This window comes from Thunnus thynnus, chromosome 15 (assembly GCF_963924715.1).
Source record: "Thunnus thynnus chromosome 15, fThuThy2.1, whole genome shotgun sequence".
NCBI lineage: Eukaryota > Metazoa > Chordata > Actinopteri > Scombriformes > Scombridae > Thunnus > Thunnus thynnus.
In genome coordinates, this window is record NC_089531.1 from 5,916,952 (window position 1) to 5,936,212 (window position 19,261).

Consider the following 19,261-nt stretch of genomic DNA (forward strand, 5'->3'; position numbering starts at 1 on the left):
TGATCGCTTGCAAATGCGTTATAAATTTCTCCATCCTCCCTCTTGGAGGGAGTCTGTGTTGAAATCTAGTTTGAAGCCTTTATTAGTTTTATTTTATATTGAGCTCATTTGTTTTATCAAACTGCAAACAGAAAACTGAGGGACAGGTTTTATTATTCCATCACAGGAGTACTGTCAGGCTGCAACCAACTATTATAAACAATTATTTTCTCCAATAATCGATCGTTTAGTGTATAAAATGTCAGAATATAGCAACAATTCCTCCAAATCAAATGACCAGATACATTGTTTGACCATGTGGACAACATCTTCTGTCTGTGCTTTCCAAACCTGTTAGAAATCACTGTTAAAAAAATAAATAAATAAAGTTTTATGGTGTGACAGCACTGTGGTTAAGGTCTGCTTATGTTTAGGGAATGATTGGAGGAACATGTGGTTTGGGTTTAAGTTACTACTTCCTTAAAGTCAAACCACTTTTGTCATCATGGCTACAATTGTAACCACAGGGTTACATTTAGGGGACGGACAGAAAATGAATAGTTTTCACAATGGCAAAAGTCCACTGTTGGGTTAAAACCTCCATCCACCCCCCCTCTTCTGAATGAGGAAATCTGTCCACATAAACTGAGCACAAAAAGTAAGGAAATTTGTGTTTGGTAGATTATTTCTTTGTTATAACAATGCTTCTTGGCAATAAATCTTATACTGTTGGAAAGCCTGTTTATTTCCCTTTTCAACGGTGCCACATTTGTAAGGAACATGCATTTGTGGGATGATCAGCAGAGCTTGAGTAGCAGAGTATGTGGGTTGCACCCAAGAAAAATTTGCCAAATCTTCTCTGCCAATGCCAAACAGCTTATTCTGCCATTGACTCTTGTTTGGTGTTTGGTGGATTGGATGATTGAAGTTTGAAGAAACAAGACATATTGGCAATTTAACAATTTATTTATTTAACAAACAGGAGCCTCAGTAGTGTGGGGAAGAACCATACACAGCCACAACAGCCTGGCACCTCCTTCTCATGCTGATCATACACTGCTGTGGGATGGCATCCCATTCTTCTACCAGCATTTGTTGCAAGTCAGCTGACGTGGTTGTGTTGGTCACTCTGGCACGAACAGCACGCCCAAGCTGATCCCACAAGTGTTCAATGGGGTTGAGGTCAGGACTGCTGGCAGGCCATTCCATCCTCTCCACTCCTAAATTCTGGAGGTAGTCTCTGATAAACCCCACAAACCAACAAATGCTGGTTGAAGAATGAGAAATAATATTTATTGCCAAGAAGCATTGTTACAACAAAGAAATAATCTACCAAACACAAATTTCCTTACTTTTTGTGCTATGTTTATTATTTGTCATCTGAACTGCACCACTGTTATCACAATTACTACAACTGCTAGATGGCATCTGTCACTCAAACGTAACTATAAGTTGTTTTTGGCCAACTGACGTGGTTTTTCTTGGGAGGACAGTTTCGAAAATAGTGAAAAATGCTGATCATTATTCCTTGAAGCTCAAGTGAACATATTCAGATGACTTGTTTTAACACAAAGATGTTGAGTTTACCATCAAGGAAAACTACTATCACTGGGAAAACTAGCAAATATTCACATTTGAGAAGCTGATACCAGGGAATTTTTGGCATTTGTCTGTTAAACAATGACTAAATGATCAATCAGTTGCCAAAATGTTTGCCAATCATCTAATCATTTCAACTCTAGAGTACCACCATGTATAGTGGGGGTCAACAGGAGCCCAACAACAAACTTTATTACATGTGTAACCCTTTAAAATCAGTTTAAAGGTCAATCGTATCCATTGACACACACAGACACACAGACTCTGACATGGTGTTAATGCAGAATTCTATGTTTATTAGAAAGTTTTTCAACAAACATTTCGTCTTTTTACAGAGGAACTGCACAAGTGTAAAAGTACTACAAAATGCAGCTGAACACAGGGGAGTAAAATAAAGTTTACAGGTCTTTACAGGAGTGTTTTTTTTTATAGGTCTGACCGCCACCCGACTCGACCTTCAAACCTTCATTCGTCTGGGTTTATCAATCGGATTTTGCACAGTCAGATGGGGGAAAACAGCAGCAGCCATCTTGGTTTTAAAAGTTAGCTGGTTGTGTTAGCAGGGATCCAAGACGGCAGCTCTACTCTTGCTCTTCTCCAGTGGTACACACATATTTGTAAAGCCCCCCAAAAAAAAAAAAAAAAAAAAAAAAGAAAAAAGACACTGTACATCAACTCTCCATCCTAATGTGTTATTTTCAACTATAAAATACAAATAAATTTACATATTCGTCTAAATAAGTGCAGGGCTCTTTTACAGGTCAAAGATCTCAAAGATAATAAAAATATATCTGTAATCCTACAGTCTTGTTCAATATTCATGTGTTCTTTCTTTTTTTTTTATTGTCAAAAATCTATATGTGTTTAATTGACAATTTCAAAATAAGAGCTTATTTTCTGCTCAGTAATCCTTTTGAATAATGCGCTATTTTTTATATGTTTTTTTATTTCTGGTGTTTAAATCCTCAACGATAGTAAAACTCTTGTACATACAGCGGGATGCATCGTGCACTGTGTTCCTGATGCCATTTATACAACGTGACTCACTTGCAACCTCTCATATTTTGCATACATAAATGAGGAGGAAGTAGAGAGGAAGGGAGAAAGAGAGTGAAAACATCTGCACGAAATCTCCTCCAACCTCACTCGCCTCCTAGTTGATTCTCCTCTCCTCTTCTCCTCCCCATCTCCCACCCTTTTCATCCTCTTCCTCTCCTCCTCCTCCTCCTCCTCCTCCTCCTCCATCCCCTCTCCCCCGTGTTTTTCTTCCCTAGGACGACTCAGTTCCAGAGTTTCAGGAAGCTGTCCCAGGATCCTGTGCAGACGCCCATACCATCTTCGGGGACCCCGGTGCAGCTCACCCTGTTGTCATGGCCGGACAGCACACCTGGAGGAGGAAAAGAAAAAAGAAAGGACCTCGTCTCGCTTTACGTTTCTAATTTGTTTCGCTGCGTTTTGTCGTTACTTCTGTCGTTACTCACCGACTTTCTCTCCCTTCAGTGAGTCCCAGATGTGGCAGTTGAAGTCGTCGTAGCCAGCAAAGATGAGGCGGCCTGAGTTGGAGAGAGCCAAAGACGTGACGCCGGCGTTCAGGCTGCCGTCCTGGTAGCTATTCACCTCCTGGTCGGAGCGCAGGTCGTACATCTTGCAGGCGCAGTCGTCGGAGCCTGTGATGACGGCATTTCCACTGGGGAAGAACTGAATAGAGGAGAGAAGGACAAAATGATTGGTGTTTATCAGTATTTGCCTGTATGTGTTACATGATCTGTCTCTTCTGTGCCAGTCATCAAATTTATTGATTTAAAGGGCAGGTTCCCAATTTTTCAAGTCTGTCTTAAAACAATAGAGGTTTTTCTTGCCATAATCATTCCTCCTGTTCATACTGGCCATTAGAGGTTCCCCTATAATGCACATAATGGAGACAAAATCCACAGTCCTTCTTGCTAAGCTAATATGAAGCTTCAGTCGTCCAAATTGAGTCAAATTGAGTAGATATCTTTCAACGTTAAAGTCTTTTTAGTGCCAAAGTTCCTCTTTTTGTTACTATACTTCCACCGCAGCTCAACAGGGAAACACAACAAATGAATGCAACAACATCCTCGTCGCAAAACAGCAATTCCAACACCAGACTAAAGCTAGTGCTGCTGACGTGTGTTTGCCTCGACTCTCTTAGGTTTTACAGCACCAGGATCTTAATTAAGTTACCTTTGAACATTAACCTCATTAATTCCACTAGGATGACAGTATCTGCTAGATGGCCAACTCTCCCTTTCTTGCCTCATTACATCGACATTGTGGTATTTAGTGGTTTAGTGGTAATTAGCAAGACCTCGTGTTTACAAAAATAGCATCCGTTCAAACGTATCCATAAGGTAGATCCTAAATATGTCATGTCAAAAATCATTTTATTCTTCAGTTCACTGACTTCAAAGACCTTCTGCTCTGTTTCTGTCTCACCTCAAGTGTTTCTAATACTTTCACAAGAAACTCTAGGAGGTTCCCTTCCTGTTTATGCATATCGTCACTGTGGTTCAGGACTTTGCATTATAAATTGTTCAACTTATTGTTGAAGTAGTCTAAATTGCCGTGGATACTTTTTTGGTTCAATTGTGGTTTTTTTAGGGCACTCAGAGGTCTGACATTCACATAAAATGGTGGACTGTAACTATAGTGAACTACATAAAGTTTTGGTCTGTCTTATGTGATGTGACGCTTCATGGAGCCCTCACAGCGATGGCGTTGATGTCACTGGTGTGTCCGATGAAGGTCTGCTTGCAGGTGCCTTCCCTCAAGTCCCACAGCTTGGCCAGAGAGTCACAGGCTCCGGAGATGAAGGTGTTCATGTCGGGGGACAGAGCCAGCGACATGCAGTCTCCAATGTGGTTGGTGAAGACTACCTTCTGCTTGCCAGTCTCCAGGTCCCACAGACAGCTGAGGGAGATGATGGAGGTTATAGATGAAGGAGCGCTCGTAGCATAATGCTGCTGTCAGTGTTGTTGTTCTCTCTCTATTAGGGTCTTTTTAAGTTGATCGGGTCTAATAATAATGATTTTATGATTTGCCTGTTTTATTTTGCCGCCCTTATAAAACACTTTGTAACGTGGGTTTTGAAAAGTGCTCTAAAAATAAAGATTATTGTTATTATTACTATAAAGTTTACTTTTTGATCACTATCATGAGAGACACATGCTGCAAAAGGATCAAAAACAAAATTAATAACTAAAAACAATTTTAAAAATAGCTAACTTCCATGGGCAGACATTTTTTAAAAACATCTTGAACTAGGGCTAGGTGATATTAACAAAATTACATTTTTGACCAAAGACCTCGATATCGATATTGCAACAATATTGTAGTGATGACTATTTGTGCTTTCACAAAATATTTAATGAGATTTTGATAAATAATCATCAGTAATGTGGATATAATGACTAAGTGGGTAAAGGCAAATAATAGAACAGCTAGAACAGTCTGATAAGTTTAGACAATGACATCATTTCATTGTAATGCAGCCTTTAAAACCAGGATAAGACAACACTTATGCCATATCACAATATTATAATATCCAAAATCTAAGACGATATGTAGTCTTGTATCATGATATTGATATAATATCGACTGGTCTGTGATGTGTTTAAGCTAGCACAGCACAAAGACTGGGAAAGGGGAAACAGTTGCATCTTGTTAGCTAGCTGCTAATACACCAGAATCACCTGGTGTTTGTTCAACATTACTGTTTAGAGGACTTCTGAGATGGTGGTCAGTGAATAGCCCACATGCATGCACTAACCATTTATTTAGTCACAATGTCTGGATTTGCATCTCTACAAGTATTACCTGTACTCAGTACATACAGTACAAGTGCATGAGCAGACTTAAGAGTTGTTGGAAAGCAATGGAGCTGTTAGTGCTAAACTATAAACTCGCTAAATGTTGGGAGTATTCATTTTGCAGTTCCTGTATGCATATTAAAATATCTTGATTTTTGAGTGGGTTAGTTGGTTGTTAATGGAAACTTCTTTTCCTGAAATGCAACATGTAACATGTTTTTTTGTTTTTTTCATGTTCATGGCTGGAATAAATGGTGGATGGTAGTAAAAGTGTTGGCAATGATGAACAAACAAAGAAATACATAAATAAATCCTTGGGAAAAACAAATTTTGTTGCTTTTTATGAGGTTTTAGAAATCTGAAATTAGCATTTGCAGTTTTTTTTCCATCATTATCTATCCGTCCTTAACAAATCAGAATCTTTTGTCTGCTATTTGCCAAAACAGCACACTGCATACATATACTGTAAACTTTATATTTGTGTATTTGGATGCACACTTGATATGTTAGTAAATGACGCCTTTGGAGTTACTTTAGATTCAAAATACTTGTACGTGTATATTATATATATTTTGTGTATAATATTTTCTACTATAAACACGTGTGATGAAAGAAAAATTATCAATGAGAAACTTACCAGGTGGTGTCACCAGAAGCTGTGAGGATCTCAGTGTCGCTAAGGAAACGGCAGCAAGACAGGTAACCTGGGTGGGAGAGAGAGAGAGAGAGAGAGAGAGAGAGAGAGAGAGAGGTATCAGTTCATCCATCTTTCCCTCCATATTCAAATCTTTTGTCTTTAAATTTTAGCTGTAATTTTGATTTATTAATTTTCACCCCTTTAGGGCGTTAAAACGGCGTCGTCCTCACCTGTGTGTGCGTCCAGCTCCCTGAGGGTCTTGGGGCTGGCAGCCTTGATGTTGTACACTGTACACATGTTATCCAGACCGCCGCTGGCCACCAGGTTACCAGAGGGGGCGAAGGCGACGCTCATCACCCAGGCAGACTTTAGTGGGACAGCAACCAACTGGGAAACAGAAATTCAGTTTAGACAATGTTCAACCTGCCTAACGTGTTAATGTTATCAATATCTGCCATATTTTCATTCCTGACAAGGTGGAAACAGAAGTTAAACCATCACGGAAGAGTGAGAGTAATGATACATGACACATACAGTATCATGAGAAATCATTATATCAGTCTAACCACTCTTACACTCCAAAAAAGGCTGAACACCATTTATACAATAAGATTTACAAACTGACCAGTTACAATAAATGAATGTTCTATTGTTTTATGATGATAAATTCACAAACATTTGACATGAGAACATGGCAGAAGACACTTATGTTGACATGTTGTACCTCACCTAAAGACTGCAGAACAAGTAAAGATCTTTAATGCCCAATTTAAGGTGGAAACTTTGTAATATTTGTGTGTAAACCTTGTACCTTGTTTCCTGTGAAGGTGTCCCAGACAAGAAGCTTGCCATCCTGTGATGCACTGACCATTGACCTGTGAGAAAGATGAAAGAGTTAATCGATATTATTCAATATAGAAACTTGATTAGTCCAGGAGCCACACCGACACTGAGAGAGAACAACAGCAGCAACACTAGAATAATAAAACTTCCTTAAAAAAAAATCACGTGCTGACGACCAACAGCACTTAATTGATTCAGTCAAATATCAATCAAATTGTGTGTGTGTGTGTGTGTGTGTGTGTATCTCTTTGTTGCCTGTTGGAGGCAGTGCTGCTCATCTGTGTTGCAAAATACAAATTACTATTAGAGACAAGTTATACTAGACTTAATTTATGGAGGCATAAACATGGAAAAAATGGTAAAAATGTAAGTTTTTCTCCTTTGTTTTTTTAAAATTGTATTATTATGTTTATCTTTTTTTACTGTTTTGATTTCTATGCACATCTTTTACAAACGCAGCTGTTCTTACAGTGGAATTGTACATTAATTAACCCTTAAAATGTCCTTATATCTGCTTAAAACAACATTATAGTTTTTTTAACACACCATTTATATGTTTGTATACTGCTTTTAAATGCAAAATAGGAAGACTTAAAGTAAATTGTAGCCAAAATATTGTATAGCAATAATCTAAACTAGGTAATGTTTTAAAATTTGAGCTTAATTTTGGGTGTACAGTGTTTTCTTAAGATAAAAAACATCTCATTGGTTAAACCTGAGTTAAACCTCAGCTTTGTAGCTATGTAGATATACGCTAGTTAGCTTAGCTTAACATCCTGAATGGTGTGATCAAAAATTAAGCAGGAATGTTTATCTTTCTTTGCCATTTATGACTTTGGAAAAGCTCACATGAACAGGAAAAAGTGACATGAAATGTAAACTTGAAGCAGAAACTCAATCTGTGCTAAACCAAAAGAACTCATCCTGAAGGGACTAAATAAAACGTACAAATATTCCTCAAATCTTAACAAAAGAACTCTGCTACATCATATACTACATCTTCTCACTGTCATGAATCATCAGCTCCGCTTTTTCACAACCTTAAACCTTTAAACTGTCTTTAGTATTAATAAACTACTGCAGAGCTGCAGTATAACGCATTTTGAGTCACTCTTTAAGAAAAAAATATCCAATTCCAGCTTCTCAAATGTGACTATTTGAATATTTTCTTTGTCATACATGACAGTAAACTGAATATCTTTGGGTTGTGGACTGCTGGTCGGGACAAAAGAAGACATTTGTGGAAACAATAATCAACATTTTTCACTGTTTTATGACATTTTATGAACCAAAAGACTCAAGACAAATTACTCAATAATGAAAATAATTGTTAGTTGCAGTCATATAATACAGAATTGTATGTTTATTTATACATTTTTCAGATTAATTCAAGTCATCAGACTTAATCTTCCTTTATTTTACAGTTTTATAGTTAAATTTGTTTAGTTTTTTTTTTGTTGAATTCAAACTTGCACATCGTCCATCACTCATCATCTTTGTTGACTATTAAAAAACATCTTAAAACAAGTACAGTGTTCTCCTCTTTATTTTCATTTAATGTAATTCATGTTTATCTTGCCTTGAGTTTTCAGTAGAGGACTTTGTATGAGCTTGTAGCTTCCTATTTCTCCTGCACAAACTTGTGTTTACTTTGAATTCATGTACAGCTGAGTTTATGTAAAGTGTGTTTTTATAAGATGTCCACGTGTCCACTGATGCTTCACTGGATCAATCAGATCATTTCCTAGAAACATCTGTGTGACTCTGATGTACGGAGTATGGAGTGGACTCCTGTGCAGCTGTTCGTCCTCACCTGGAGTCAGCTGACCAGTGCATGGCATAGATTTTGGCCAGATGACCCTTGAGGTTCTTCCTCTGCTTCAGCTGAACTCGGCCCACTGAGTCCACGCCCCCTGCAGCTGCCGTCATGGTGGTGTCATTCACAGCCTTGCGGGCCGCCTAGTGGTACCAGAGGGAAGTACATGTTAGGGACGAAAAAGAATAGTGAATATTGAGCTAATTAACATTATTTCAAATAATGGAGGTGGTGGAAGAAATATTCAGATCCTTTACTTAAGTTAAAGTACCAATATAGCAATATGAAAAGACTCCATAAGTAAAAGTACTGCATGAAAAATCCTACTACTTTAAAAGTACCTAAGTATTATGAGCTTGATGTAGTTAAAGTATTGCAGTAAAAGTAGTGGTTTGGTCCCTCTGACTGATATATTATTATATATGACATTAGATTATTAATAGTGAAGCATCAGTGTTAGAGCAGCATGTTACTGTTGTAGCTGCTGGAGGTGGAGCTAGTTTCAACTACTTTATATACAGTTAGCTAGTTTAGTCCAGTGGTTTCCAACCTAGGGGTCGGGCCCCTCCAAAGGGTCAGCAGATAAATCTGAGGGGTGGTGAGATGATTAATGGGAGAGGAAAGAAGAAAAAACAAAGTTCTGATACACAAATCTGTTTTCAGTTTTTGGACTTTTTATCTAATCTTTGATTTTTGCTGAAATATTGGATCATTTGAACATTTATTGAAATGAAAGCATGTGAGAAGTTTAGAGGGAAAAATCACTATTTGGTGGAGCTGTTAACAACTCATAGACATGTGAAATGTGACCCCGACTACACACTGCTTTTTGTAAGACGTCAAAAGCCAAAAAGGTTGGAAACCACTGGTTTCATCTTTAACAATGTGTTGTATTTTAAAAGCTTGTTATATTATCCATTGTGTCAAATCTTCATCTGAAAAGTAACTAAAGCTGTCAAATAAATGTAGTGGAATAGAAAGTACAATATTTCCCTCTGAAATGTAGTGGAGTGGAAGTATAAAGTAGCATCACATGGAAGTACCTCAAAATTGTACTTAAGTACAGTACTTGTGTAAATGTACTTTGTTACTTTCCACTACTGTGTAATGGCAGGAGCATAAGTATAGTAGTAGTACTTGTGGGAATGATACCAGCAGTATAGTAATAGCATTAGTAACAGAACCAGTAATATTAGTGGTAGAAGTAGTAGCAGCTACATCAGAAGTAGTGATAGAAGTTGTACTAGTAGTAATAATTTTTCCTCATAGTTTTTTATCTGCTCTCACGTTTGTTAACTTGTTTTTTTTAAAGGAACCATATAAATAAAGGTCACTATTATTTTTATTTGGTGGCCGGTTGGATTTTATTTTATTTCTGTTTTGTGTAGTCGAGCCTCACGCTGCTTTCACAGGTTTTACAGGCCTTTAGCAGCACAAAAAGGGGTTCATACACCCAAATCTATTAGATAGTTTCTTTTAATTTCGTTTATACTGTCCAGTACAAGCACAGGGGGGGAAAACATGCACAGACGTTTCAGCTTTGTGCATAGAAGGACCTTCAACAGGAAACAGTTTTCCCCGTGCAGGAAGTTGCTCACCTCAATCTGTGCACGGAGGCCATCGCACTCCTTTTTCAGTGCATCCATTTCAGCTTTCTCAGCTGCCATGGCAACAGTTGCTAGGGGATGTTACTGGCGGGAAAATGAACACTCTGAAACAGGAAAGAGAGAGAAGAAGAAGAAAATGTGGGGGGTGAAAAAAAGAGAAAAAGAGAAGAAAATGTTGTTTTAGTCGAGTGTGACAGTTCATTCTTCAACCTGGGAACAGAAAAATAATCTTAACTCATTGACCCAGACAGTTTGGTCAGCACAGGTAGACAACGACCATCTCACTGGTGACCCTGATACCTTGATCTAGAACACTTGAGTTGCTGTTACAACATCAAGTCTGGAGGAAAGATTAGACACATACCTGACTGCTTTAATCCCTCCCTGAACCAAAGTTGTAATGCTGTTAGCTTGCACACTGCTCCAGTTATCATGTACAAAGTGTGAAGGGTGAGAAAGAGGTCAATAGCAAGAAATAAAGAAGGAAGGAAGGAAGGATGGGAGAGAGATTTACAGTATGGTAAAAGGAGGGAAGGAAGGGAGATAAAACAATGTATGAAATACACCTAAAACAGTTGTGATCCCAGGACTGTAACAGCACATTTCTGAATAATAAATCAATTTAGAATCACTACAAAATCAAAATAGCAAACCTCTTCTTCAATTTTCTTTAATTTTCACTAAATGAATCTGACTTTACACTTTCTGTTTCATCAGAATTGTCACTGTCTCCCCAAACTGTGTGATTTGGGAAATGAGAATATGACATTATGACATCGGATCGGTGTCATATTTTGAGAGGAAACCTAAGAACATGTTCAGATCGAACTAAACTTTATAATGATTAGTTTTGGGTATCTGGCTCATAACTGACTCTCAGCTTTGCAAAATCAACTTTTTTGGGGGGGTTGGGGGGGTTAGTTAGCTGGCAGTCAGAGCATTTAGGACAAAACAACCTTAAAGTTTTCAGTCACCAACATTAAAAGCAACAAGCAACAGGCAGGAAACAGAAACATTGCTTTTGCTCGTCTTTAAACATCTTTCCCATCTGACTGCATCCTTTACTTAGACATAAATTACATTCCCCAAAAGCCCTTCGTGCAGTAGTTTAGTGTACGTGCCTAATACTCTGTAATAGGATACTGACGTCTGACTAATTTAACACCAATTACCTCTGTGCACGATTCTGCCCATAGACAAGGACCCTCTTTCAAAACTATACAGCTCTCTCTCAGAGATCACAGGGAAATGTTACCATTAATGCTCATGAGGACAATTCAAGAGCATCATTTCAATAAAAGACCCTTTTTTTCAAAGGTTGTAGGTCGTGCAAATGAAAAGCTTCAACTACTTCTCATTTAAAATGTCTTTACAACACAACAGCTTGCAAGACAAAAAGAAAACTTTAAGAGAAGACGCTTAGAAAACCAGCAAGAATCACTTATTTATCAAGCAATGACACAAAACATTTGCAGCTTCCAGCTTCTCAGATGTTTCTGCTTCTCTCTATTTCATATCATTAAATTAACTATTTTGGGGTTTTGGAAAACACATCAAGCAATTTTAAGCCTAATTTTATAGCCTTAACAATCAATCAATTGTTCAAACTGTTCAAATAATGAACAGATTACTTGCATCCCTCCATATACTTTATATCTTGCCTAATAAAAGGTCAAAGCTCCGTTGAACAGCAGAGGTAAAGGTGGAGGATGTGGCCTACATGCAGTGCAGGTAGCAGCTTGAACCTGCGACAGGATGCAGGACGGAGATATGGGACGGGTGGAGGTGGAGGTTGCTACAGGGCTTTAAATCCCGGCAGGAGATCTTAAGGGAAGCTTTACCGGTCAAATCTTTTGTCATCCGATTACTGACTGCTCTTTACCTCAGGATCAGAGAGGGAGAGGGAGGGAGGGTGAAGCGGACAGTGGGAGATGTGGAGGGTCTGTTGCAGTCAAATGTCAGGATGTATGACATCCACTGCTCCTCTACTGTCCTATGTGAAGGAAACGATGGTGCGTTTGTGCTCCCACACATACATGTGTCTGCTGTATATCTCATTTTCAAGAACTCAGATCACCAACTGACATTAAAGTTTGTATCAGGAAGAAACAAAAGTCTCTGCTGCAGAGAAACCTGCAGACTCGGTGAGCCTGATGAGTTTCAGATCAGGATGCAGCTTACTGCTGCCACACCTGAGGCACCAATCCTCTTTGGCAGCTTCCCTGCAATCCAAAGATCACCTTCAAAGGGTTTAAGGAATCATTACTTTGGCTGAAATCTAACACAGGATTGATAAATTATTCTATTTAGCAAAAGGAATAAAAACTAAAAACTATCAGCAGCTTCCAGAGTGGCCTCTCTGCATAACTGATGACCGCTGACTTTTATTAAATAACTCTGAACCTTTAAGGAAACCTCATGCTTCTCCAAAATGACTGCAAATGCACCAAATGCAGCCACATTTCATGGTTTGCAGAGGCAGCCAAGTTTTCCATCACTTTGGTCCTGTGTTGCATTTTGAAGCAAAAATCCATTTCCTGTTTTTTGAAATCTCACAAAACAAAAATCCAATTTGTGAAACTCTCACAAAGTAAGACGGTGCAGCCTCACAGCAGGAAGCAGTGCAGCTCCGACAGCCGAGGAGACACCTGTAGAGACGACAACTTCAGACGCGTTAAAAGAAGAAACTCACCTTTCCACACACAATGTGGTCCCTTCTCGCTTCTTCTTCTGCACCTGTGCAGTTCCTGTGTCAGGACCCTCCGGCTCTTTGTTTCCCTTTGAGCTTGTTTAGATTCCACAATCCCAGGGTGCAACCTGCTTGCTGGCTCCTCCGATGCTCTCCCCCGTCAGACTGCTAGCAGCTTACTTGTGAAAACTCTCTCTTTCTCTCTCCCTTCCTCCACACTGAAGAACAGATGAGGATTGGAGGGGATGAAGCAGATAAGGGATGAAGGGATAAAGCTCAAAGATGGAAATAGAGAGGGAAGGAGAGAGAGAGAGAGAGAGAGAGAGAGAGAGAGAGAGCATGGTGAGAGGAGGTAGGTAAACCGATTGGAGGGAGAAAATCAGGTTATGAGGTCAAAAGACAAGCGCAGGTGAAGAAATGAAAGAACAAGACGGGAAGAGAAAGGGAACAGGTGGACATGAAATGTGAGAATATGAGAGCGGAGGAAAAAAGATTGTGGTGGTTTGCAAAGAAATTACACCTGTTGCACAGAAAAAAAGGGAGAAAACCAACACAGCATGCAAATCATTAATTATGACTCTTGTTTTATGCTATAAAGAAGCAGTTTTAAACAGTTTAAGGTGCAATGAAACTAAAGAACAAACAAAAAGACTGTAAAATAAGAGTAAAATGCAAAATTAGTCTCATTCCAACAACTTTTAAACCTTTTAAAGACACATATCAAATAATTTGCAACCTTTAATTCTCAAATTTGATCGATTTCTGGTTTGATTTGATACATGTATGTCATCCTATGACACAGAGAGGTGACATAATATTCTGATTCCTGGCATTGCAGCACATGTTTTTTGATGGGATGCAGGAGTGAGGAGTGGATAGTCTGGGGTGGAGGTTGACAGGGGTGAATTGGTTTGTCAGAGCTAATGAGCTGAGCCCGGTTAATCAGGGTCTAATGGGATATCCGGGGACGGGCAATCTCGTTAGGGAATTAGAGCAGGTCAGCCTGAACGTGCGTCACACCTGACACACAGCGAAGGCAGGGGGGAAAGTGGATCAAGAGTCAGAGTTTTGCCTCAAAATGAGACGTAAATTTGAGAAATGTGAGCCACCGCTGTCAATCAAAAGTTAAAATTGAAAGACATGGCGGCACCTTGTAAAAAAACAACAACAAAAACAGAACAAATCAGCTGCACTTTTGAGATCATTTCTTTCCATTTGACCGTGTGGAATCAAACACAGAGAGACAGAGACAAGATGGCAGATATATTTGGATGCTGAAAGAGACACATTACAGCAGGGAGGTTTGGGGTCGAGCTACGACAGAAGGAGAGCAGGTATTGGTCATCCATTAGAGATCATCTCGTTTGATCCGCCCCCTTCACATCCTGTAATCTGACTTGTGGTTTGAGGGGAGATTTCCATTTTTTTTCCCACTTCTAGGTAGGTGGATGCTGGGAAACTCCACATGTGTAATAATCTGACGTAATAAGATATTAAATAGATCTCAAAAGGACTAATTTTTTCCTGTCCCTTCCCTTTATACTGCAGAGGGAGGTCAGAGGTCAAGATCAGCTACTCCAGAGCTGTTAAAGATCCAGTGTCTTACTTAAGAGCACTTCAGCAGAGTAAATGACAAGGATTTGGATGCATTAGTTTGGTCTTCCTACTAATGCACCCTGCTACTCTTGCAACAGTTTCACCAATATTGTAAATATTTTACTACTACTGATTATTAACCATCCAATAACTGATTTTTTGTCCACTTATTTTCAGCAGAAACAACTAGTGAACACAACACTGACATATCATTTTTGCAAACAGTTGCTTATTTCCACATCAAGCAGTTACAGAGCAACATTATCATTCATTCGGACTTGTGTTTCTGTCCACCTGGTGAATGTAAGTCCAATATTCACTCTCTTTTAGCTCTGTTTTTGTTCTCCACCAACTCCTGAGGGAAATATCTGGCTCTTTAGCTGCTAAATGCTAACTGTGTGAGTTTGCCATTTGATTCTGTGCAGGTAGTTTAAAGTGGCGTTTTAGAGATTTAGAGCAAAATAATCCTTAGTTGCAGCCTTAGGTGACGTCATTAAATCAAACTGTTTCTTGTTTTGTCCACCCAGCAGTCCAAAACCCAAATATATTCAATATATCTGTAATACAAGGAAAAGCAGAGACAACAAAAAAGTTAAAGTTCTGTGTTTAGGGTCAATAAAAAAACCTCCAGCATGATTTTTAGCCAACATTAAAGCTTTCAAAAGGGAAAACTGAAATCATTTGATGAGCTTAATTGCCTCTCATGGACAGCGTGCCAGTTTGTCGGCTTAAGACGTTAAAACACTTGGGAAATGTTTTCCTCTGTGCTCAGGCTCAGGTCCTGTAGCCTAGTTACTACACCCTGGCTCTAAGCCACAAGCCTCATCCTCATTGGTTCAATATCCCGCTAATCTGCCATTTGCCCTCATGCATCATCGGTGCATGCTGAGATCGAATGATGGCCTCATCCAGTGGGGACTTTCAGATTAAGCCTCACCTCCAGCCGTGTCTTTTTTTAGTATTTGATGCGACAGGTTTTGGCTCAGGCCTGGTGACGTCATACGGTGATATTGATGTTACGCAGCCCTGGCTGGCCTAGTGGTTTGATGTCTGCAGGTATATGTTATGGAGTCCGTCCTGCAACTCAAGTTTATTTAACCTTCAGGCACTGTGTCTTTAAGTTTAACTCAAGCAAAAAAAAAACAAAACCCAAATGTTTTTAGTAAGTAAGCTTTTTACGTATGTATTCAGAATTAAAGTAAAACCACAGGTGCTTTTTTCCACCAATATAATAAACTATTTTTAAGTATCAAATGTATGTTTTTGTATCTTTACCTTGAGTATATTTGTGTGTGTGTGAACTTTTTTATTGTAAATTCTGTTTTTTTGTCAGTGTTTTTCCATTTCCACAAAAAACAAATAAGCGGTATAAAAAATACAGACACATCTATCTGTTCATGGTGCTGGGTCCAAAAGACTTCTCCAACGTCTCCGTGTCCTTGCTTCTCCACTTGACTTATCATTTATCATTTAATGTTATTAAAATAAAATCATCAGGATTGTACATCTGACTCCCATATATAATTATTCTCTGTGTGAGAGCTGCAGCAGCTCCACAAGCTTTGGTAACACAGAGGTTGTGAGTTCAAATCCCAAAAACATTATGTCGTGTATTTGTCTCAAAGCACAGTTTTTATGTTAAAGTCCAATCACAAAGGTGTGTTCAGTTTATGATTCTGCCTGGTTTTACACATGCAAACACATATTTTGTAAATTATGTATGACCAAACAGGTTCATCTCTTACAATTAAATATAAAGATTAAAGGAAGGGTTCACAGTTTTTCAACTCTGTCTTAAATCAGCAGTCACCTGCCAGAATAATAATTGACACATTTTTCTTGCTGTAATCATTCCTCCTGTTCATACTGACCATTAGAAGATCCCTTCATAATGCATTTACAATGTCAATGATGGGGGACGAAATCCACAATCCTCCCTCTGTGCTAAGATGCATTAAAAGTTTGGTTGAAGCTATTATGAAGCTTCAGCATCCAAGTAGACAAATCTAGTCAATATTTTTCAAAGTTACTGTATTTTTAGGGCCAAATTTCCTCTTTTTGTTACTAAACGTCCACCGCAGCTCAACAGGGAAACACTGTCCATCGAGACACAAAAATGGGATTTTTTTTAATTAAAAAGAGTCTTAAGATAAACTTAAATATGTTTTCTTTCGACTGTGGATTTTGGCCTCCATCACTTACACTGAAAACACATTTGAAGGGGATCTTTTAACAGCCAGTATGAACAGGAGGAATGATAACAGCAAGGAAAAACCTCTTTCACTGTTCATATGGACACCTGACTGTTGTTTTAAGACAGACATGAAAAATTGTGAACCTGTCCTTTAAATTAATGTTTTCACTAATCATTTACTGGTCTGAAATTAACCCTGAGGTGCTTCGTCTTTAGCAGGAAGTGTCTGTCTTGTCTTTTTTCCCTCTATACATTCATAAACAGCTACTTTAAAATGAAGCAGACTGTTTGACTGTTTCAAAGTCTTTTTAAACTATATTCAATATGTCCTCATTACCATTTAATAGTAATAAAACATGCTGAAAAACATTCTTTTCTGTTCACTGAAATCTCACACTGTCTTACCTCTTACTGGTTAGTGACTAAACATTTTTTTTACATTAACACATAGAGTAAAGAGCCTGTGTATTTCTCCCTCCTCTCTCTCTCTCTCTCCCTCTCTCTCTCTCTCTCTCTCTCTCTCAGTAAGTCTTGGCCTGTAATCCGGGCTAATGAACTGTGACAGAAGAGGGCTTGCTGACTTCCTGATAACTCCCTGTGGTAACGAGCTCAGGAGGGAAGCAGGACTCGACAAACCCCCCCTCTACAACCTTTGGCTTCTGCGTTCAGGGACGTTCTTAGCCCACTTTGAGAGGACAGGAAGTGGACGAGGTGACAAGCTGACAGGATGTAGGTCTTTCAGCTCAGAGGAGAAGAAGTGACAGCTCATTGGAGGGGCTCTGAGACTCTTGTCTTGTACAGTGTAGACGATGTGCATTAACACTTTGAGAAAACATATTCTGAAAATAAAATTAATTTACAAGATTCATCTGAGGCGGATGATTAAGAAAGAAGAGATAAAAAGCTAAATTTGTCAGATAGATTTGAAAAACGTATGATTAAAAGGAGATATTTCTTTTCCATTTTATTCTCAAACAAATTCAGAGGATTTTTTTTCATTCATTTCTGATAATATTCTCGAGTAAATTCATTTTGTTTTAATTGTAAAGGCTCAACTTAAATTAAATCTTATATGAACTCCACATTTTACTGTTCAAAAGGCCTCAAAGCCTGATTTAAACTCACTTATTTTCAAGACTCTGCATGTGCGTGTGTGTCTTTTGATGTTTTTTTTATACATCAAAGGATATTTTCTACTTTTATGGACCAAAACTCATCTAAAAACACTGCAAGAGGAAATACCTTGCATGTGTTCATCATGAAGAATTTAAAAATATACTTTAGCTGCTCTCCACTTCTGCTATTTAAAAATGAGGCCTCCGTATAGTCAACATTGACTGTAGGTTGCCTGTGTTAGTGTTGCCACCTGCTGGGAAACAAGAAGAGATTACAGGCGACCAACAAGAGTCACATTACAGTTATCATAGTATCATTTATTTCTAAATGTTTATTTATTTCACATCATCTATTTTAGATTTATTAACCTGATAACTGGTGACAATGAGATGAAAGTGACAAACTCATATGCATCTATTTTCAACAGATTTTCAACACAAAGAGTCAATTTCACGACCACAACGTCCATTGAGTAGGTGTTCTGGAGCTTTTGGTCACATCAGAATCAGACTGTGTTCACCAGGTAAGTCTACAAGGAATTTGTGTTGTTGCATGTGTCAGAGCAGCGATCTCAAATGTCAAATTAGTGTTGTAAATATTTCTACATATCGATGGCCGAAGAGCAAAACCTCCTCTCTGAAAAATGCACTTTTTTGAGAAAACTAAAAAAATGTGTTTTCTTGCAGAATGCTATTTGTTAAGGATACCCAATACATAATATATTACGTGTTAACAATACCGACTAAGTATTAGTGCCTCGCAAAGTGCAGATAGGAGGTTTTTCCCCACTTTTCCTGGATCATTTTGATAGGAGCTTTTGCACTTGGTGTAAGTTGGAAGAGGTTCTACAAAACGATGCTCTAAATCAAGTTAATAATTAGAATCAAATTAAAAATAAAATTAAGTTGTTTTCAGGTCCAGGGTAATAAATGTAATAGTTACTACATTGTGGTATACCAGGGTCAGAATTCAGCTCGGTCTGGTGCTGATGCAGATTGGAGGTTTTGTGACTCAACATGTTCCCAGCGAATCTGGTAGGTTTTCATCAGGTGACTTTTCTGTCACAACAAAGGGCGGGATTATCCAGCAGACAGACTGAATATGAGCAGCCTTCCTTGTTCTCACCTTCCAAAGTGAAATCTGCCAATCAGAAAATTCTGCAGATAGGAGGTTTTGCACTTTGGCCATCGATATCGTCTCAACTTTGTGAAGGACTGCCACATGTATCAGTGAGAGCGTTTACATGTGCATTAGTATCCTGGTTTTGAGCCTTATCCTGTTTTTGATTATATATGGGATATGGCGTTTATATGGAACATGAAAAACATGGTAATTCATATGCCTGTACACATGAC

At 38.5% G+C, this 19,261-nt stretch overlaps 1 protein-coding gene across 1 annotated transcript; it reads right to left on the reverse strand.

The window, feature by feature from the left end:
- Positions 1-1,853: 1,853 nt before the first annotated feature.
- On the reverse strand, positions 1,854-13,240 carry gnb3b (guanine nucleotide binding protein (G protein), beta polypeptide 3b). The gene is made up of 9 exons (XM_067612075.1): positions 13,004-13,240; positions 10,303-10,415; positions 8,702-8,847; positions 6,857-6,920; positions 6,276-6,432; positions 6,046-6,112; positions 4,308-4,509; positions 3,060-3,276; positions 1,854-2,965 (listed from the first exon to the last, which is right to left on the reverse strand). Exons 2-9 carry the CDS (start codon positions 10,369-10,371, stop codon positions 2,859-2,861), a joined length of 1,029 nt encoding a protein of 342 aa, XP_067468176.1. The 5' UTR covers positions 10,372-10,415; positions 13,004-13,240; the 3' UTR covers positions 1,854-2,858.
- Between the last annotated feature and the right edge of the window lie 6,021 nt (positions 13,241-19,261).